The sequence below is a fragment of the Thunnus maccoyii genome, chromosome 15 (assembly GCF_910596095.1).
Source record: "Thunnus maccoyii chromosome 15, fThuMac1.1, whole genome shotgun sequence".
NCBI classification, from domain to species: Eukaryota; Metazoa; Chordata; class Actinopteri; order Scombriformes; family Scombridae; genus Thunnus; species Thunnus maccoyii.
The window spans coordinates 2,693,724-2,716,945 of NC_056547.1; the positions used below are offsets into that span (position 1 = coordinate 2,693,724).

General features: G+C 37.5%; 4 gene segments (V, D, J or C); 1 reads left to right on the top strand and 3 right to left on the bottom strand.

Moving 5' to 3' along the window:
- Positions 1–5,273: 5,273 nt before the first annotated feature.
- On the top strand, positions 5,274–6,784 carry LOC121912447 (the record flags this gene model as incomplete). The annotated part of the segment is given in 2 exon segments: positions 5,274–5,307; positions 6,326–6,784. Coding segments are annotated over 2 exon segments (363 nt in total), but the record flags the coding sequence as incomplete, so codon positions are not given.
- A 1,186-nt stretch (positions 6,785–7,970) lies between these two features.
- On the bottom strand, positions 7,971–8,546 carry LOC121912442. The segment is given in 2 exon segments: positions 7,971–8,278; positions 8,495–8,546. Coding segments are annotated over 2 exon segments (360 nt in total).
- A 2,378-nt stretch (positions 8,547–10,924) lies between these two features.
- Positions 10,925–11,445, bottom strand: LOC121912423. The segment is given in 2 exon segments: positions 10,925–11,268; positions 11,394–11,445. Coding segments are annotated over 2 exon segments (396 nt in total).
- A 7,467-nt stretch (positions 11,446–18,912) lies between these two features.
- LOC121913421 lies at positions 18,913–23,129 on the bottom strand. The segment is given in 3 exon segments: positions 18,913–19,256; positions 22,647–22,679; positions 23,114–23,129. Coding segments are annotated over 3 exon segments (393 nt in total).
- Between the last annotated feature and the right edge of the window lie 93 nt (positions 23,130–23,222).

The window sequence follows — 23,222 nt, forward strand, 5'->3', positions numbered from 1 at the left end:
ATTTATGGGCCTTTCAGTTAAAAACATTTTATAAGATGTTACCAACAAGAAAAATGCTTAAGATATGGAGAATAACTGAGGATAATATCTGTAGATCTTGTGGTGATGAGGAGGAGGATATTATGTGTTTATTTTGGTATTGTCCAGTGGTTTCATCCTTTTGGCAGCAGGTGGCAAATTGGTTATCTGAACAAGCAATCCTTTTACCTTTATCCCCTCTCAATATTATTTGGGGTTATCAAGATGATAAAAACATGTTATTGAATATTATTGTGCTGCTTGGCAAGCTTTATATATTTGATTCTCCAAAACAGCTGGTTTTGAGTTCCTTCATATTACATTTAAAACATTAATATTTGCAGGAAAAGATCATTATTAAATAATAATATATTATTATTAAAGGCAGAGCAAAAAGCTCAGACATAAATAAATGGGAGATCTTGACAATATCAAAAACTTGGGATACAGAACTATGATTATTCTATGTTATCATAAATTAACATTATCTCTTTTTTATTTAGTTCCTTCTATAAAATGATGTGTTTAATTTAAATTGCTGTATAAGTGAATGTTTTTGAACCACAACCATATATAGTGCTTGACGTGTTTGTACATATATGTATGTTTGTATATGTGTATATACATGTATATATGTGATATGTCTGTTGTTTTTGTTTATGTGTGTGTGAGTATTGAATATGTGTTTTCTGTTTGTGTAAAATAAAACAAGAAAAAAAAAAGATCTATTGCAAATTTAAAAATAGGAGTGAGAATAGTTAGAACACTTCTTATAACTTCTGATCTGATTAGTAACTGAAAGAAGGAAAAATTAGGATTTTGTGATGTTTGGTTGGATGTCATCAGCATACAAGCTGATCTTTTTAATGGTGTGAATGAAATGATGCCTGAGATGCCAGCCCGTTCTCACTCCCAACTCGTCACATATTCAAGCTTGGTCAGGCCTGTACTGTCACATTTTAACGCACTGGGTACCCCTTTAGCGTCATTTTTCAACATGCAGGGTAGTCCGACAGACTTCTGTTGAACTCCCACAACGTCTGAAATAGACGCCATGAGACCGATGACGTCTATAGGTGACAAATTTCAGCCTGGTCACCAGAATAAAACGTTGGCATTATATGTTTGTGCAAACCACAGATACGTTGAATATCTACATTTTAAGTGACGTACTTCACATGACATCTATATGAGCTGACTTTCTTATTAGGAGGTGGAGGGGTTGTAACGTTGTTGGCAGAAAGTTGGAAAACAGCACAGAGCACGGTTCCTTGCCGGTTTTATTTTATTTTTATTTTAACTCAAATCATGACCTTTCCCTAACCCTAACCCAGTGGTTTTTGTGCCTAAACCTCACCGGACCTTAACCACGGTGTTGTCACACCATAAAATATGATTATTTTTTAACAGTGACTGCTGTGATACTGTACGTTGAAAAATGATGCTAAAGGGGTACCCAGTGCGTTAAAAAGTGAGGCTACAGGTCCTGACCAAGTTTCCATATGTGACCAGTTGGGAGTGAGAACGTGTTGGAGATGCTGATGCATTTCCTAACGGAAGAAACCAGGAGTCCAAAAAAATCTAAAGAGGAGAAGAGAAACAAATCCTCCATGTCTAATAAACATTTGTAATTATATTTGTATTGATATATATTTACATTTATGATAAAAGATAGTTAACGATCCGTATATACTTGTTAAAGAACTACTGGTGTGTGTGTGTGTGTGTGTGTGTGTGTGTGTGTGTGTGTGTGTTCAGTGAACTGTATCAGTCTCTGCAGTAGCTTCCAGCTGCAGCAGTCAGTTCAGTTTCTGTTCAGTCTGACTGAGGGAGGTTTTTGTACAACGCTTTTTCACTGTGTGAACACAAGCTGACTGTTGATTTCATGAACACTCTGACAGTAATAAACTGCTGCATCTTCAGCCTGAACTCCACTGATGGTCAGAGTGAAGTCAGAGTTTGATCCACTGCCTGAAAAACGTTCAGGAATCCCTGATTCCACCTGGTCAGCCCCGTAAATGAGAAGTTTAGGAGCTTCTCCATCTTTCTGTTGGTACCAGGCTAAAGCGATGGAACCATAAACATCCTGACTGGTCCTACAGCTGATGGTTGTGGATCCTCCCAGAGCAGATCTCACTGCTGCAGGCTGAGTCACTGTGACCTGGCCTCTGGACTCTGAGGATACAGAGACAAAAACATAAAGCAGCGTCATGGTTTTGATGGTTTTGATGGTTTTGTCGGCTTCATTTCAGAGGGACGGATGTTGATAGAGGAGAGGAGTTTGATTCTCTGGACTTTACCTGTGAAGCAGCAGCAGAGGAGAGTCCAGATGAGGACGGAGATCAAAGTCATGTTTTTGATGAGGAGGATTTCTGTGGCTTCTGTTGTGATGAAGGACAGCTGTCAGTCATCCAGTGTTCAACTCTCAGGACTATAACCTCTCCCAGAGCACTGGAGCATGGTGCTGCTGATGCAAAGTGGCTCTCTATGGAAATGCTCTGACTGACTCCAACAGGGACTTGGATTACTCTGATGATGCTGTTTAATCAATGGATCAATCAATTTACCAGAGTATTGATTACCTATGTGTCAGTGATCATTTTTATGTGGATTTGGTTTGATGACTGCAGACAGATTTTTTTTCAGAACGTCTTCTGTCTGGTTAAATTTAATGCTACGGGGATCGATTTTATTCTCAGACAAATTGAACAATAAATATGCAAATACCCCTACTGCTTTCTCTCCAAAAAAACTTAGGCCTTCTAAATATAAGATCCATTAGTAACAAATCTTTTATCATTAGTGATTTTATTGTCTTTAATTACTGGACTTTTTTTATGACCAGCGAGACATGGCTGTCGCAGGGGGACACTGTTCCTCTGAACGACGCCACGCCAACTGTATTTGCTTATTTTAATATAGTTGGAGGAGGAGGTGGTCTTGCTGTGTTTTATAAGTCGGGTCTTAAATGCCATCTTGTTACTCCGTTCTTTTAACCTCACTCAATCTGTTAATGAGCCTACACATTCTAAGGGCCATACCTTGGATTTAGTTCTCTCTTCTGGTCTCTCTTTTGAGTATCTTAGTTTGTCGTCTTTAAAGTTCCACTCCTGATCTGCACTACTAGTCCCAACCCTACAATTAGCTCTCGCATTCTTAATGCTGGTTCCACTGTTAAATTCTGTGATGCTTTTAATTCTTTATCTTTTAATTTGTTTTTATCTTCTCTTAATCCTAATGCTCTTTTAAATTCTTTTAACGATCAGAGTCTATCCATCCTAGATCAAATTGCACCATTTAAAACAAGTACACAAGACTCAACCGGATGTTGAGCTCTCTGACAAATTTCTTGCAAGGTGGAGATTATAAGGTCCCAAATCCAGCCTGCCCCCTGCATTCTCTCCATACAACATGATACTCCTGACACTTATACCCAGTTCCAACCCATTACATTGTCAGAGTTATATTTCCCACTGTTACTCCTGTTATTCTTCACATTTTTAATAATTCCCTGACCTCCGGTTCTTTTCCTGATAGGTTTAAGCATGTTATTGTCCACCCTCTACTTAAAAAACCCAATTTGGACCTTCTTTCCTTAAACAGCTACAACAGCCTATATCCAAACTGTCTTTTTTATCCAAGGTTCTGGAGAAATTCATTTAAAATCAGGTCACTAATGACCTACTTCCAGCTGCAGACAGAGGTGACTGCTCGATTTTAGTGCTTTTAGATTTAAGTGCCACATTTGACACTGTCAAATACAGTATCCTCCTAAATCGCCTGGAGACTTGGGTTGGCATCAAGGGCCCGGCTCTTAGTTAATTATGAACATACATTCTCAATCAAACTTTTTCTGTCACTCTGGGTATCTCCACCTCCACAACAGCTCAGTTTAATTGTGGGGTCCCTCAACGCTCAGTTCTTGGCCTCCTTCTGTTTTCCTTATACATGCTGCCCCTTGGCCAACTTATTCGGAATCATGATGTGCTTTATCACTTTTATGCTGATGACATACAGTTATACTTACCAGTAAAACCCTCAGATCCAAACAGCCTACTCAAATCTTGCCTTTCTGACATTAAATCCTGGATGTCCCAAAATTTTCTTAAATTTAATGATGACAAGTCTGAGGTCATGCTGTTTGGTCTCCCAAATTCTATCAGCTCTTTTGGTGCAAACCTTGGAGATTTGTCAAACAACATTACACAGGCTGCTAGGAATCTGGGGGTAATATTTGATGCCAACCTCTGTTATGATAAGCAAGTCAAAAAATATTGTCAAGCTGTGTTTCTCTAAAATTAGGTCATTTTTATCTTTTGCCGATCTTCAAATAATTATACATGCTTTTATCTATTCTCGGCTTGATTACTGCAACGCACTTTATTCAGGTATCAGCCAGGGCTCTTTCCACCATCTCAAGTTGGTCCAAAATGCTGCTGCTTGTCTCATTACTGGGACTAAAAGGTATGAGCACATTACTCCTGTGCTTGCCTCCCTATACTGGCTCCCAGTTAGCTTTTGCATTGATTTTAAAATTTTATTACTCACCTTTAAGGCATTAAACAGCCTTGCTCCTTGTTACATATCTGCTTTATTGACCTGGTATGTGCCCCCTCGACCCTTCAGATCCGCAGATGGAGCCCTGTTGGTCACTCCCAGGTCACAGTTTGTGACAAAGAGTGATCGGGCTTTTACTTTTAGAGCCCCCACAGTCTGGAACTCCTTGCCTACTGAAATCAGACACACTAAGTCTCTAGTTTCTTTTAAAACTAATCTAAAATTTCTTTCTTTGTGAATGCTTTTGGAAATGTCTGATGTTTTATTTACTGTTTTTACACCTATTAATTGATCTTACTCTTTTATTGTTTTTGTTTTGTTTTTTTTTTACTTTTGAGCATTTTATTGTTTTATTATTACTATTATTATGCATCTCTATTGTTACTTCTGTGCTTCTGTCTTTACATCTTTACTTGCCTTATTTTTATCTGCCATGTTTTGTTTTATTTTCTTTTGTAAGGCACTTTGTTACATTGTTAAGAAAAGTGTTATATAAATAAAGTTTACTATTATTATTATTTATTACATGATTAACTGTGAAACATTGGGGACTTTTTAAAAAAAATCATATGAAATAAAACATTTTCAAAAACAGGAACTTTTTGTAGAGTTTGTTGTGTTCAAAGTCAGAGAGCCGTGTCTCTCTACAGTGAGAGGTTTTTGTACGACGACTCAGTCAGTTTGTATCACTGTGGTTGACTTTTGGTGGAGGAACCAGACTGGATGTTAACTGTAAGTACCTTTAATTTCTACAAGAACGTAAATTCATCATTTATTCTATTTTCAGTTGATAAATTCAGGCTTTACTTGAACATTTTGGCTGCTAGTTTTATAAATTTTATATTTTTGCAGTGATCACTACAGGCTTCACTGTGATACAGATAAAAATCCGTCTGATCAAAGAAGTCTTTAGTTACACAGAAACTTTAGTTTAGACGGTTTCTACATTCATATAATTTATACTGTTATTAAAAAGTACAACTGCTTATTTGAAAACAATATAGTTCAGTTTTCAGAGTCTGAATGACAGAAAATATTCTTGATTAATTTAACGTAGTGATTATATAATTTCATCTGAAGAAATCTACCAGACATTTATTTAGTGAGTGTATTATCTGGAAACATTTCATGTGTTTAACTCAATCTTCCTCTCAGAACAATGAATTTCATGACATGTCACATCCTCATTATAACCAGTGAATACCATAATATCACTGTAGCTGATTTAACCTCATGTTGTATTAATAGGGTTAATTTTGTGAGTTGGAAAAAGTATTTCAATGCTTAAAATATTTGTCATTAGTGAAGTCTGTCTGTTTTCATAGTTCAGTAGTGATGCCTGTGTAAATGAGGAGATTAAACACAAACTGTCACTTTAACATTTTGGCTTCAACTTAAAAATATGGATGATTAAATAAAAGTATTTCTGCCTTTCTGTAATGCATAATATTTACTTCTTTAACATTGATGTTTAAGTTTTTGAGTCAATTAAAGTAGTTGAAGAGTTGTTTGCTTGGAACCTTTTATCTTTAGTACTGAAACCTGTCTGTTGCCATGGTTCATCAGTGATGCCTGTCTGTTGCCATGGTTACTGAGCTCAGAGAGGGAAGTGAAACACTGAAGACCAGTTTTATCCAGTCTGAGGAAGACCAACAGAACCAGCAGCCTCCTCTGCTGCAACCAACAGGGTGGAGTTTATTTTCTCTTTGCATGAACTTTCTTCATGTTGTCTCTCTGTCTCCTCCTCCAGTGGGTCGAGTCACCCCCACCCTGACGGTGCTGCCCCCCTCCAGCGAGGAGCTGCAGCAGGGGAAGGCCACGCTCGTGTGTCTGGCCAACAAGGGCTACCCCTCAGACTGGAGTCTGGCCTGGAAGGTGGACGGCAGCAGCAGCAGCAGCTTGGAGCAGAGCAGGAGCCCCGGGGTGCTGCAGAATGATGGCCGCTACAGCTGGAGCGGCACCCTGAGGCTCCCTGCAGACCAGTGGAGGAAGGTGGTCTCTGTGACCTGTGAGGCCACCCAGGGCTCCCAGACTCCAGTCTCAGAGACACTGAGGAGAGACCAGTGTTCCCAGTCCTGACCTGACTCACTGCTCCTGCTTTTACTCTGCTACTTCTCTCACTCTGATTTCTGCAACTATCTCTCTCTTTTATTTCACGTTTCAGTAACAATATTTACTTGCTTGTTGTAATGTTTCAATATAATTTCAGTATTTCCAGACAATAAAGATCTGTTCATCAAATCACTTGTTTTCATCTTTATTATTATAAATGTGTCTTAATTATTTTCTCTTAATGGTAACCGTAATGATATTAAATCCTGATAAAAAACTGAGATATAAATGTTTCAACTGCTCTATGAAGACTTCAGAAAGAAAACGTAAGATCACATAATGTATTGATTCATATACTGTATATTAGGAAAGTATTTACACTCAAACAACACTCTTAGATATTATGTGATTAATGCTACACAGTCATGGTGGTAGAAAGTCCATAATTTGTTTTCATAGTTTACAGTAAAGTCATAATAATTGTAGAAAATGCTTTCCTGGAGTCACTTCAGATTTGTCTGTTATAATTAGTAATTGAGTATTTTTAATGAAAAATCCTCCAATCATCTTATGTTACTGAAGTGTGTCAGTGCAAAAAATCTAATATTTTTATTTTTTCAGATGTATTAAAAGCATATACATAATCTTTTAAACAAAATCACAAAACCCTCAGAAATATGTTCTAATTCTGGAATAAAAAGCAAAATATCATCAGCATAAAGAGATATAAAATGACTGTGATCTGACATTTTAACCCTGGACATTTTTACAAACTGCTTCTGCGAGAGCTGAAACATAAAGACAAATGAAAGAGTTGGAAAAGGGAAAGAATTCAAGTATTAATTAATTACGTAATCAATTAAATGTTTTTTGGTTTATATTATAAATACTTGCTGCTGGAATAAAAACATGCAAAATGACAAATATATGTCACATGACATGATTAGTAATTTTACAACACAAATGATAGTAAATTTTATCATGATAACATTTTGTAATTTATTTCTAAAAAGTTGTGTGTTTGAGTATCTATGAAAAATGGTAAGAGATGAAATAAATAAATAATAATAGTTTTAGTGTTCATGTGTTGTAGCCAGTAGATTAAACTTATTAAAGAATTGAAATCATACTTCAACAGAGGTTAGATTTCATGTTCAGCCAAATGTTTCATATTCTGTATTAATGAAAGTATTAAAATAAATCTTTTCTTGTTAAATACAGAATATTTAGTGTTAAAATGTTGAAAATTACATTATTAAAACATCTGTTGTTTTAGTTTGAGTGCAGCTGTTGAGTCAGATCAGTTCCTCTTCAGCTGAGGGAGGTTTTTGTACGACGTTGTATCACTGTGTGAACGGGTTGCTGTAACTCTGCTGACAGTAATAAACTCCTGAATCTTCAGCCTGAACTCCACTGATGGTCAGAGTGAAGTCAGTCCCAGATCCACTTCCACTAAAACGATATGAAACTCCAGGCTGACGGTTTGTAGCTGCATAAATCAGGAGTTTAGGAGCTTCTCCAGGTTTATGAAGGTACCAGTGGAGGTTGTTATAAACACTTGAACTGGTTTTACATCTGATGGAGACAGTCTGTCCTGGAACAACAGACTGAGATCCAGGAGACTGAGTCAGGATGTATTGTCCTGATGAACCTGGAAAACATGAAAAAGAGGAGAAGGGTTACTGAGACAAATGCAACTTGGAGAAAGATGATCAACGTGAAAACAGAAGAGTATCATTTCTTTAACATGGAGAATAGATGGAAGAAGGTAAATGCTGCTTGTTTCAGTGTTTCTCCATCACAGCAGAACATCATTGTGGTGAACCTGGTTGCATCCTGAAGCGAAGTTTTCACAAGAGAGTCTCACCCTGAACAAGGAGCCCAAGGGTGGCCAGCAGTAGAGTCAGTGACATCATCATTGTGCTGCCGGCGTGTCAGTGGCTCTGAAAGGTCTGGACAGCCACTGATCAACACTGGCCTCTTAACGGCTGGGAGCAGAGAGGCAGGACAGATATGCAAACACACAGAGTCAGTCAACTGTAGCTGTCCTCAACATATCATGCTGTTTCCTCCTCACTGCTGGGAGAACTCAACATTTACATCATCCATAACATAAAGGAGTGACAATCTGAGGGAGAGAATTTCATTAAGCAGTTAGAAAGACTGATGTGAAATGTGTAAAGGAAGAATTTTGAGGCTAATTTCACAGAATTGTTTTCAGTTTTTTTAACATGGTTGATATTTTGTTTTTCACAAGTGCAGAATGTGCAACTAGTGATGTGAAAGGCCTCAAATCCAGAGTTTTACAGATATATGGAGGTGTTTCTTCATTAAATGTGTTTGATTTCTTAAATGTGTATTCTATTGAATACACATTTATTTAAGATATGTATCATTTCTTTATGTCCTTTGAGAATATAACTTCTCATCCATATTATTTTCAAACATATTGGAATGATGTGTTTGATACTCCTCTTCCTTGGTTAAACATTTTTAGATGTATTTACTCGTCATCTTGCTCTACTTATTTATGGGCCTTTCTGTTAAAAAAATGTATAAGATGTTACCAACAAGCAAAATGTTTAAGATACGGAGAATGACTGAGGATAATATCTGTAGATTTTGGTGATGAGGAGGAGGATATTATGTGTTTATTTTGGTATTGTCCAGTGGTTTCATCCTTTTGGCAGCAGGTGGCAAATTGGTTATCTGAACAAGCAATCCTTTTACCTTTATCCCCTCTCAATATTATTTGGGGTTATCAAGATGATAAAAACATGTTATTGAATATTATTGTGTTGCTTGGCAAGCTTTATATATTTGATTCTCCAAAAAAAATGGTTTTGAGTTCCTTCATATTACATTTAATAATTAATATTTGCAGGAAAAGATCATTATTAAATAATAATATATTATTATTAAAGGCAGAGCAAAAAGCTCAGACATAAATAAATGGAAGATCTTGACAATATCAAAAACTTGGGATACAGAACTATGATTATTCTATGTTATCATAAATTAACATGATCTCTTTTTTATTTAGTTCCTTCTATAAAATGATGTGTTTAACTTAAATTGCTGTATAAGTGAATGTTTTTGAACCACAATCATATATAGTGCTTGACATGTGTGTACATATATGTATGTTTGTATGTGTGTATATATATGTATATATGTGATATGTGTGTTGTTTTTGTGTGTGTGTGAGTATTGAATATGTGTTTCATGTTTGTGTAAAATAAAACAAGAAAAAAAGATCTAATGCAAATTTAAAAATAGGAGTGAGAATAGTTAGAACACTTCTTACAACTTCTGATCTGATTAGTGACTGAAAGAAGGAAAAATTAGGATTTTGTGATGTTTGGTCGGATGTCATCAGCATACAAGCTGATCTTTTTGATGGTTTGAATGAAATGATGCCTGAGATGCCAGCCCGTTCTCACTCACAACTTGTCACATATTGAAGCTTGGTCAGGACCCTGTACTGTCACATTTTAACGCACTGGGTAGCCCTTTAGTGTCGTTTTTCAACGTGCAGGGTAGTCCGATAGACTTCTGTTGAACTCCCACAAGGTCTGAAATAAACGCCATGAGACCAATGACATCTATATAAGGTGACAAATTTCAGCCTGGTTGCCAGAATAAAACGTTGGCATTGTATGTTTGTGCAAACCACAGATACGTTGAATATCTACATTTTAACACCTGTAATACAGAGCATATTAACATTTCAACAATACGTTTCATATCAACATTTCTGAAGTGACGTACTTCACGACATCTATATGAGCTGACTTTCTTATTAGGAGGTGGGGGGGTTGTAACGTTGGCAGAAAGTTGGAAAACAGCACAGAGCACGGTTCCTTGCCGTTTTTATTTTATTTTTTATTTTAACTCAAATCATGACCTTTCCCTAACCCTAACCAAGTGGTTTTATGTGACGAGTTGGAGTAAGAACGTGTTGGAGATGCTGATGCATTTCCTAACGGAAGAAACCAGGAGTCCAAAAAAATCTAAAGAGAAGAGAAACAAGTCCTCCATGTCTACTAAACATTTGTAATTATATTTGTGTTGATATATATTTACATTTATGATGGAAGATAGTGAACGATCTGTATATACTTGTTAAAGAACTACTGGTGTGTGTGTGTGTGTGTGTGTGTGTGTGTGTGTGTGTGTGTGTGTGTGTGTGTGTGTGTTCAGTGAACTGTATCAGTCTCTGCAGTAGCTTCCAGCTGCAGCAGTCAGTTCAGTTTCTGTTCAGTCTGACTGAGGGAGGTTTTTGTACGACGCTTTTTCACTGTGTGAACACATGCTGACTGTTAATATAGTGATAACTCTGACAATAATAAACTGCTGAATCTTCAGCCTGAACTCCACTGATGGTCAGAGTGAAGTCAGTTTTTGATCCACTGCCTGAAAAACGGTCTGGAATCCCTGATTCTGGAGTGGTAGCATCGTAAATGAGGAGTTTAGGAGCTTCTCCGTCTTTTTGTTGGTACCAGGCAAAACAGGGGTCAGATAAAGCACTGCCACAATCTTCATCAACCTCACGACTGACCCTACAGCTGATGGTTGTGGATCCTCCCAGAGCAGATGTCACTGCTGCAGGCTGAGTCACTGTGACCTGGCCTCTGGACTCTGAGGATACAGAGACAAAATCGTAAAGCAGCGTCATGGTTTTGATGGTTTTGATGGTTTTGTCGGCTTCATTTCAGAGGGACGGATGTTGATAGAGGAGAGGAGTTTGATTCTCTGGACTTTACCTGTGAAGCAGCAGCAGAGGAGAGTCCAGATGAGGACGGAGATCAAAGTCATGTTTTTGATGAGGAGGATTTCTGTGGCTTCTGTTGTGATGAAGGACAGCTGTCAGTCATCCACTGTTCAACTCTCAGGACTATAAACTCTCCCAGAGCACTGGAGCATGGTGCTGCTGATGCAAAGTGGCTCTCTATGGAAATGCTCTGACTAATTAACATAATCATCACATTCTCAAGTGATACTTTTTTAATGCTTGCAGTAATGCTGATCATTTTTGTATGTATGAACAATAAAGAAACTTTCATCAAATCATCTGTGTACAAACATATTATTACAATAATAAACTGCTGTCACATGTTACTGTGTTCAATGAATCTACAGATACTGAGTTTGTCTCTGGGTATATTCACAGGCATTTAATCATTTTTTGTCACCATTTTACTCTTAAATTATGGTAGTTTTTAAAGCATGTCAAAGTATAGGATGAAAGGAGAACATTTTAACAGAAGCAGTGAGTCTGTTCTACATGGTGTCCCTCACATGTGTCCTCTCTGTCCTGCTCTGTACTATATTGTTCTGTATTTCAGCATGGGGATGGAGGAGCAGAGACAGGAAGCTTGTAGGCATATTGTGGGACTGACTGGTGTAATGCTGTATTGATGATGATTTATACCTCTGTGTCTGAGTGTCTGTATTTGCACTACCAAATGTTTGTGGTTCATCTGTTGGAGCTCAGTGGATCATAATGTAACTTATGTGCAACTTTTCAAACAATAATCTTCATGTAGCTGCGATTCACAAACTGTAGACACCACGAGAGCTTTGATCAGTCTGCAGCTGCTTCCACATGTTCAGTGTTTTCACTGAATATCTGCTCTTCCAAGTCATGTCACATTTTCTTATAGAGCAAATTTCATACAGAAAGCAACACAATGAGCTTCACAAGGGCAAGAGCAATACAATTATAAATACATAAAATACAAACATACATATCATCATACATAAAAGCAAGCAAACATATGATTGTATACATGGACGCATAGGTAATTAAAGTGCATAATAATTCAGTTAAAACAGGAGCAGAGAGTTGCTCAACCTAGTTAAGCACAACAGTAAACAGAAATGTTTTAAGTCTACTTTTAAAGGAACTAAGTGTTGGGGCATCTCTAATATCACTTGGAAAGTCAGTCCATCTGTATGGAGCATAATAGCTGAATGCAGCTTCTCCTGCTTTAGAGCACTCACATGGAGGACAACAAGGAGACCACTGGCTGATGATGTGAGGCTTCTTGTTGGTTCATATGGCAAAAGCAATTCCTTAATATAATTTGGAGCAGTGCCATTCAGTGCCTTGTAGACGAGTAGGAGGACTTTAAAATCAATTCTAGCATTTACTGGAAGCCAGTGCAAGGAATTAAGAACAGGTGTGATAAGTGCACTTTTCTTAGTCTTGTCTAAAATACGTGCAGCATCATTCTGTATAAGCTGCAGGCGCTTAACAGTTTTTCGAGAGTCCAGAAAAAATAGTATTGCAATAGTCAAGTCTGCTTGTGACAAATGCATGTACTAGTTCTTCAGTGTCTGAATTTGACAGAAAGCCTCTGATTTTTGAGATATTTTTTGAGGTGATAGAAATCTGATGTTGTGACATTATTGATATGACAGTGAAAGTTAAGCTCAGCATCTATGATAACATCAATGTATCATGTCATGTAGCAGGTGGATGTGACTCCCCTCGTTGAGACCTGCTGATAGACGTAACAGCGGAGCAGAGGAGAGACACTGAGATAGTGATGTAACCGACCTGCACGCTGGTATTTGACATGTTTTTTTGTTCTTCTCAAAAACAAATACTGTTTAAATTATTTGTATGGAACAAATATTCGTAAAAAAAAAAACAAAAAAAACCCAATATTTGTGCTTTGCTGAATAACGTATTTGTATTTGGGCCCAACCCTAGCAGGTAGTCATTATATGATCTGACTTCACATGCACTGCTGGGAAAATTCACTGGTCAAATGTCTACATTGTATTTAAAGTAATGAACTATAATCACATTATTTTCTTTTAGTGATTTTTGTATTGGGTTGAATACACTGTAATTCATTTGTAGCTGATACATCAGATTTTTACGTTGCACATACTGTAAATAATTGAAGTTTAAAAATCTTCAAGGAGAATGAAAGAATCTAGCTCGGGGCAGTTTGCACTTCATTTAATTTTAACAGATGAAGAGTATCTGGAGCAAATTCTGCCAAGTTTACTATGTACTTTAGTTTACTAGATTGAAATGAGAGAAGACGTGAGGTAGTTTGGAAGCTTTTACAGTTGACTTTTATGAGTGAACATCATGAGATGATTATTCTATCTTGTCAGTTATGAAGTTCATACAACGTTTTTATACACAGAAAGATGATGAGTGTGAGCTGTGTCATAATATAATGTGATGAAGAGGATTTAACAGCTGAGGTGATGATGGGGCAGCATGAAAGAACAGAATGTCTCTGTTTGATAGATTTTACATTTTTGAGTCAAGATGAATCTTGAATGATTAAATATTTGTTTGACTCAGTAAGAGGTTGTTGAGGTGGGAGGTGGGCTGTTTGACCTTCAGGAGGAAAACTGATAGAGACACTATGAACATCATAAATCATCTGTGTGTGTGTGTGTGTGTGTGTGTGTGTGTGTGTGTGTGTGTGTGTGTGTGTGTGTGTGTTCAGTGAACTGTATCAGTCTCTGCAGTAGCTTCCAGCTGCAGCAGTCAGTTCAGTTTCTGTTCAGTCTGACTGAGGGAGGTTTTTGTACGACGCTTTTTCACTGTGTGAACACATGCTGACTGTTGATATAGTGGAAACTCTGACAGTAATAAACTGCTGCATCTTCAGCCTGAACTCCACTGATGGTCAGAGTGAAGTCAGTCTTGGATCCACTGCCTGAAAAACGATCTGGTGTCCCTGATACTCGCTCATTAGTGTTGCGAATGAGGAGTTTAGGAGTTTCTCCATCTTTTTGTTGGTACCAGGCTAAACAGTAAGCACTGCTACAGCTCCAAACCTCACGACTGACCCTACAGCTTTATTATTATAAAAGTGTCTTAATTATTTTCTCTTAATGGTAACAATAATGATATTAAATACTGATAAAAAAAACTGAGTTATAAATGTTTCAACTGCTCTATGAAGACTTCAGAAGGAAAATGTAAGATCACATAATGTATTGATTCATATACTGTATATTAGGAAAGTATTTACACTCAAACAACACTCTTAGATATTATGTGATTAATGCTACACAGTCATGGTGGTAGTAAGTCCATAATTTGTTTTCATAGTTTACAGTAAAGTCATAATAATTGTAGAAAATGCTTTGCTGGAGTCACTTCAGATTTGTCAGTAATAATTAGTAATTGAGTAATTTTAATGAAAAGTCCTCCAATCATCTTATGTTACTGAAGTGTGTCAGTGCAAAGAGTCTAATATTTTGATTTCTTCAGATGTATTAAAAGCATACAAATAATATTTTAAACAAAATCACAAAACCCTCAGAAATATGTTCTAATTCTGAAATAAAAAGCAAAATATCATCAGCATAAAGAGATATAAAATGAGTGTGATCTAACATTTTAACCCTGGACATTTTTACAAACTGCTTCTGCTGAAGAGCTGAAACACAAAGACAAATGAAAGAGATGAAAAAGGGAAAGAATTCAAGTATTAATTAATTACATAATCAATTAAATGTTTTTTGGTTTATATTATAAATACTTGCTGCTGGAATAAAAACATGCAAAATGACAAATATATGTCACATGACATGATTAGTAATTTTACAACTCAAATGATAATAAATATTATCATGATAACATTTTGTAATTTATTTCTAAAAAATTGTATGTTTGAGTATCTATGAAAAATAGTAAGAGATGAAATAAATAAATAATAATAGTTTTAGTGTTCATGTGTTGTAGTCAGTAGATTAAACTTATTAAAGAATTGAAATCATACTTCAACAGAGGTTAGATTTGATGTTCAGCCAAATGTTTCATATTCTGTATTAATGAAAGTATTTAAAATAAATCTTTTTTTTGTTAAATACAAAATGTTTAGTGTTAAAATGTTCAAATTAAAAGATTAAAACCTCTGTTGTTTTAGTTCGAGTGCAGCTGTTGAGTCAGATCAGTTCCTCTTCAACTAAGGGAGGTTTTTGTACGACGTTGTATCACTGTGTGAACGGGCTGTTGTAACCCTTCTGACAGTAATAAACTCCTGAATCTTCAGCCTGAACTCCACTGATGGTCAGAGTGTAATCAGGGTCTGATCCACTTCCACTAAAACGATCTGAAACTCCAGGCTGACGGGATTGAGCATTATAAATCAGGAGTTTAGGAGCTTCTCCAGGTTTCTGAAGGTACCAGTTGAGGTAGCTATAAACATTTGTACTGGTTTTACATCTGATGGAGACAGTCTGTCCTGGAACAACAGACTGAGATCCAGGAGACTGAGTCACAGTGACTTGTCCTGATGAACCTGGAAAACATGAAAAAGAGGAGAAGGGTTATTGAGACAAATCCAGCTTGGAGAAAGATGATCAACATGAAAACAGAAGAGTATCATTTCTTTAACATGGAGAATAGATGGAAGAAGGTAAATGCTGCTTGTTTCAGTGTTTCTCCATCACAGCAGAACATCATTGTGGTGAACCTGGTTGCATCCTGAAGCAAAGTTTTCACAAGAGAGTCTCACCCTGAACAAGGAGCCCCAGGGTGGCCAGCAGTAGAGTCAGTGACATCATCATTGTGCTGCCGGCGGCGTGTCAGTGACTCTGAAAGGTCTGGACAGCCACTGATCAACACTGGCCTCTTAACGGCTGGGAGCAGAGAGGCAGGACAGATATGCAAACACACAGAGTCAGTCAACTGTAGCTGTCCTCAACATATCATGCTGTTTCCTCCTCACTGCTGGAGGAGGATGGTGGATGGTTAGTAAGTTTCTTGGCAGCAAGTTGGAAATCAGCAGAGAACACGGTTCAAGACCACCTCGAAACCAATGTCCACTTCCAGTTTCAACCGACAAAAGCAGGTGTTTTTAGCGAGACGTCACGACGTTTGCAGCCATTTTTTTGGTGAGAAAACTGGCTTTTTTTTAGTGACACATCGGCTGTTTTTATTTTATTTTTTATCTTTATTTTAACCCAAACCATGATCTTTCCCTAACCCTAACCAAGTGGTCTTTGTGCCTAAGCCTAACCAGAAATTAACCACAGTGTTGTCACACCATAAAACATCATTATTCAACGGGTAGAAATGTTAATATGCTACGTTTGTAGAAATGTTGATATGATACGTATTACGCGTGTTGTAACATATATATTCAACGTTTCTGTGATTTGCAGAAACGTTCAATGCCAACGTTTTCTTCTGGCGATTGGGTTGCCCCTTCAGGTCCAACTCCTAATTACTTCAGGATATGTACCTATACAAAGAGAGAGGGATAAGTTACAACAGTTCAGACTATTAAGAAGAAACGAAAAAACAGTATAGTTGCAGAGAGGGAATAGATGACAGCTCTTGTGTATCAGTTTAGTTAAAAGAGTGGGATAGAGCAAGAAATAAATAAATAAAATATAAATTAAAAAAGAGGAAACAAAAAAACTGACTCACACATGACAGTTGGATTCAATACTTATGTTGAATGTTAGAAAACCTCCCCAAATCTTTTTAAACTCTCCAGGCTTTCCCTTCAAGTTATACATTATCTTTTCATTTGGTAGACACGATGCTAATTCATCAGACCATCTAGCAGATGTAGGTGGATGTTCATCTTTCCATTGCATAGCTATACATTTGTTGGCTATGATGAGGGCAATTCTAATAAATTTGAGTTTGTTTTTATTGACTTTTATCATGGAGGTATCACCCAATAGAATTATTCTTGGTTCTGTGGGGATGGTTGTTCCTATGATGTCACTTAGCTCATTAACTATAGAGATCCAGGATGTATTTACACATGGGCAGGACCAGAACATATGTATCAGTGTTCTTGTTCCAGTTTTACATCTTGGGCAGAACTCAGAATACTGAGGTTTTATTCTGCGCAACCTGTCAGGGGTGTAGTATATTCTATGAATGAGACTGTATTGTATAATTTTATGTCTACTGTTAAAAGAGAAATACTGACTACCAATACACAGTGATTCCCATTCCGCTTCTTCAAAATTACACTCAAGGTCTTCTTCCCATTTGCGTTTCACTCCTTACAATTCCCACCCTATGATTTGATATATTCCTGAGTAAGTATAGGATATAAACCCTCTTACTCCTGAATGCACTTTTAAGAGAGCCAGTCTGAATGTGGGATGGAGCTGGTGAAGCAAAGAAGAAACTGATTCTAGGACAGACATGAAGACATCTATCAAGACAGACAACAGGAAAAATGATTCCAACATTCATATTGATCTGTGATATCTTTGACATCAGGGAAATACTGGAGTTGTGACTAATTTATCTCAGTTTATTGAAATGTGGATTCCAAAGGATGTAGGAAGGACGATGACAGGAAGCTTGTAGACAGATTGTGGGATTGACTGGTGTAATGTTGTACTGATGTGCTGCTGAATAATAAAGGTTGTTTTACACCTCTCTGTGTGAGCGTCTATATTTACACCAGCAGATGTTTGTGCTTCATCTGTTGGAGCTCAGAGGATCATAATGTAACTTATGTGCAACTTTTCAAACAATAATCTTCATGTAGCTGCGATTCACAAACTGTAGACACCACGAGAGCTTTGATCAGTCTGCAGCTGCTTCCACATGTTCAGTGTTCTCACTGAATATCTGCTCTTCCAGTGGATCTTTGTCTCTTCATTAATGCTGCAACAATTATATTATCCTCATCTAACAGATCCACTACTGCCAGTCCAAACTTTCTCTTCAGCAGCGTTGTTACTGCTCTGTATAACAAAGTGAATATGAGAGAAAGTAAACACAGCTAGAACAGGTAACAGGTAGAGTCTACACAGAACTGTCAATCACCTGCTGAGCTGTGGAGACACCTTGATACAGAAGATTATTTCAAGCTTTAAGGAATCTGATGTTCTCAATGTATAACTTCATATCACATTTCATATGTTTTAATAAAGTAACAAAATACCTGTTTCGCCTCTTTTTTCATTTACTTCAATGTAACTAATTTGTTTCCTTCAGTTTCTATCAGGTCATCAGTACAAAGTTGTTACTGTGTTTGTACCACTGTGAGACCAATCATGAAAAATATTGTGATTATTATCTGAGATGGATTCATATTCATTACTACAGACATATGAATCAATTGTCTAATGGTTTAATCTGAAAATGTGTGTGTGTGTGTGTGTGTGTGTGTGTGTGTGTGTGTGTGTGTGTGTGTGTGTGTGTGTGTGTGTGTGTGTGTGTTCAGTGAACTGTATCAGTCTCTGCAGTAGCTTCCAGCTGCAGCAGTCAGTTCAGTTTCTGTTCAGTCTGACTGAGGGAGGTTTTTGTACGACGCTTTTTCACTGTGTGAACACAAACTGACTGTTGATAATATGTGCACTCTGACAGTAATAAACTCCTGAATCTTCAGCCTGAACTCCACTGATGGTCAGAGTGAAGTCAGTTTTTGATCCACTGCCTGAAAAACGATCTGGAATCCCTGATTCTCGAGAAGTAGCACCGTAAATGAGAAGTTTATGAGCTTCACCATCTTTCTTTTGGTACCAGGCAAAACAGGGGTCGGAAAAAGAACTGCCACAACCTTCATCAACCTCACGACTGACCCTACAGTTGATGGTTGTGGATCCTCCCAGAGCAGAGCTCACTGCTGCAGGCTGAGTCACTGTGACCTGGCCTCTGGACTCTGAGGATACAGAGACAAAAACATAAAGCAGCGTCATGGTTTTGATGGTTTTGATGGTTTTGTCAGCTTCATTTCAGAGGGATGGATGTTCATAGAGGAGAGGAGTTTGATTCTCTGGACTTTACCTGTGAAGCAGCAGCAGAGGAGAGTCCAGATGAGGACGGAGATCAAAGTCATTTTTTTGATGAGGAGGATTTCTGTGGCTTCTGTTGTGATGAAGGACAGCTGTCAGTCATCCAGTGTTCAACTCTCAGGACTATAAACTCTCCCAGAGCACTGGAGCATGGTGCTGCTGATGCAAAGTGGCTCTCTATGGAAATGCTCTGACTAATTAACATAATCATCACATTCTCAAGTGATACTTCTTTAATGCTTGCAGTAATGCTGATCATTTTTGTATGTATGAACAATAAAGAAACTTTCATCAAATCATCTGTGTACAAACATATTATTACAATAATAAACTGCTGTCACATGTTACTGTGTTCAATGAATCTACAGATACTGAGTTTGTCTCTGGGTATATTCACAGGGATTTTATCATTTTTTGTCACCATTTTACTCTTAAATTATGGTAGTTTTTAAAGCATGTCAAAGTAAAGGATGAAAGGAGAACATTTTAACAGAAACAGTGAGTCTGTTCTACATGGTGTCCCTCACATGTGTCCTCTCTGTCCTGCTCTGTACTATATTGTTCTGTATTTCAGCATGGGGATGGAGGAGCAGAGACAGGAAGCTTGTAGGCAGATTGTGGGATTGACTGGCGTAATGCTGTATTGATGATGATTTATACCTCTGTGTCTGAGTGTCTGTATTTGCACTACCAAATGTTTGTGGTTCATCTGTTGGAGCTCAGAGGATCATAATGTAACTTATGTGCAACTTTTCAAACAATAATCTTCATGTAGCTGCGATTCACAAACTGTAGACACCACGAGACCTTTGATCAGTCTGCAGCTGCTTCCACATGTTCAGTGTTCTCACTGAATATCTGCCCTTCCAAGTCATGTCACATTTTCTTATAGAGCAAATTTCATACAGAAAGCAACACAATGAGCTTCACAAGGGCAAGAGCAATACAATTATAAATACATAAAATACAAGCATACATATCATCATACATAAAAGCAAGCAAACATATGATTGTATACGTGGACGCATAGGTAATTAAAGTACATAATAATTCAGTTAAAACAGCAGCAGAGAGTTGCTCAACCTAGTTAAACACAACAGTAAACAGAAATGTTTTAAGTCTACTTTTAAAGGAACTAAGTGTTGGGGCATCTCTAATATCACTTGGAAAGTCAGTCCATCTGTATGGAGCATAATAGCTGAATGCAGCTTCTCCTGCTTTAGAGCACTCACATGGAGGACAACAAGGAGACCACTGGCTGATGATGTGAGGCTTCTTGTTGGTTCATATGGCACAAGCAATTCCTTAATATAATTTGGAGCAGTGCCATTCAGTGCCTTGTAGACGAGTAGGAGGACTTTAAAATCAATTCTAGCATTTACTGGAAGCCAGTGCAAGGAATTAAGAACAAGTGTGATATGTGCACTTTTCTTAGTCTCGTCTAAAATACGTGCAGCATCATTCTGCATAAGCTGCAGGCGCTTAACAGTTTTTCGAGAGTCCAGAAAAAATAGTATTGCAATAGTCAAGTCTGCTTGTGACAAATGCATGTACTAGTTCTTCAGTGTCTGAATTTGACAGAAAGCCTCTGATTTTTGAGATATTTTTTGAGGTGATAGAAATCTGATGTTGTAACATTATTGATATGACAGTGAAAGTTAAGCTCAGCATCTATGATAACATCAATGTATCATGTCATGTAGCAGGTGGATGTGACTCCCCTCGTTGAGACCTGCTGATAGACGTAACAGCGGAGCAGAGGAGAGACACTGAGATAGTGATGTAACCGACCTGCACGCTGGTATTTGTCATGTTTATTGTCTTCTCAAAAACTAATACTGTTTAAAATATTTGTATGGAACAAATATTCGTAAAAAAAACAAAAACAAAAAAAAAAAAAACAATATTTGTGCTTTGCTGAATAACATATTTGTATTTGGGCCCAACCCTAGCAGGTAGTCATTATATGATCTGACTTCACATGCACTGCTGGGAAAATTCACTAGTCAAATGTCTACATTGTATTTAAATGAATGAACTATAATCACATTATTTTCTTTTAGTGATTTTTGTATTGGGTTGAATACACTGTAATTAATTTGTAGCTGATACATCAGATTTTTACGTTGCACATACTGTAAATAATTGAAGTTTAAAAATCTTCAAGGGGAATGAAAGAATCTAGCTCGGGGCAGTTTGCACTTCATTAAATTTTAACAGATGAAGAGTATCTGGAGCAAATTCTGCCAAGTTTACTATGTACTTTAGTTTACTAGATTGAAATGAGAGAAGACGTGAGGTAGTTTGGAAGCTTTTACAGTTGACTTTTATGAGTGAACATCATGAGATGATTATTCTATCTTGTCAGTTATGAAGTTCATCCAACTTTTTTATACAGAGAACGATGATGAGTGTGAGATGTGTCATAACATAATGTGATGAAGAGGATTTAACAGCTGAGGTGATGATGGGGCAGCATGAAAGAACAGAATGTCTCTGTTTGATAGATTTGACATTTTTGAGTCAAGATGAATCTTGAATGATTAAATATTTGTTTGACTCAGTAAGAGGTTGTTGAGGTGGGAGGTGGACTGTTTGACCTTCAGGAGGAAAACTGATAGAGACACTATGAACATCATAAATCATCTGTGTGTGTGTGTGTGTGTGTGTGTGTGTGTGTGTGTGTGTGTGTGTGTGTGTGTTCAGTGAACTGTATCAGTCTCTGCAATAGCTTCCAGCTGCAGCAGTCAGTTCAGTTTCTGTTCAGTCTGACTGAGGGAGGTTTTTGTACGACGCTTTTTCACTGTGTGAACACCCACTGACTGTTGGGATAGTGGAGACTCTGACAGTAATAAACTGCTGCATCTTCAGACTGAACTCCACTGATGGTCAGAGTGAAGTCAGAGTTTGATCCACTGCCTGTAAAACGATCTGGAATCCCTGATCTTCGATAGGTAGCACTGGAAATGAGAAGTTTAGGAGCTTCTCCATCTCTCTGTTGGTACCAGGCTAAACGGTGGTATGAGTTATAAACATAAACATCCTGACTGGTCCTACAGCTGATGGTTGTGGATCCTCCCAGAGCAGATCTCACTGCTGCAGGCTGAGTCACTGTGACCTGGCCTCTGGACTATGAGGATACAGAGACAAAAACATAAAGCAGTGTCATGGTTTTGATGGTTTTGATGGTTTTGTCGGCTTCATTTCAGAGGGACGGATGTTGATAGAGGAGAGGAGTTTGATTCTCTGGACTTTACCTGTGAAGCAGCAGCAGAGGAGAGTCCAGATGAGGACGGAGATCAAAGTCATGTTTTTGATGAGGAGGATTTCTGTGGCTTCTGTTGTGATGAAGGACAGCGGTCAGTCATCCAGTGTTCAACTCTCAGGACTATAAACTCTCCCAGAGCACTGGAGCATGGTGCTGCTGATGCAAAGTGGCTCTCTATGGAAATGCTCTGACTCACTCCAACAGGGACTTGGATTACTCTGATGATGCTGTTTCATCAATGGATCAATCATTTTACCAGATTATTGATTATCTATGTGTCAGTGATCATTTTCTGTGTTTCATTTATGTTCTGTGAACAGATTGTCTTCAGAAATGTCTGTTTTGATTCATTTTACATCTACAACACTCAGTTTTCATTCAAGACATAATTTAAAATACAGTAAACATGAAACAAAATGATTCATTTTAGAATAAGAATATAAATTATTGGCCTACTGTTATATATTTTCATATCATCCAGCTGTGTTTCACAGACTGAGACTGTTTTTGTGGAGTTTGTTGTGTTCAAAGTCAGAGAGCCGTGTCTCTCTACAGTGAGAGGTTT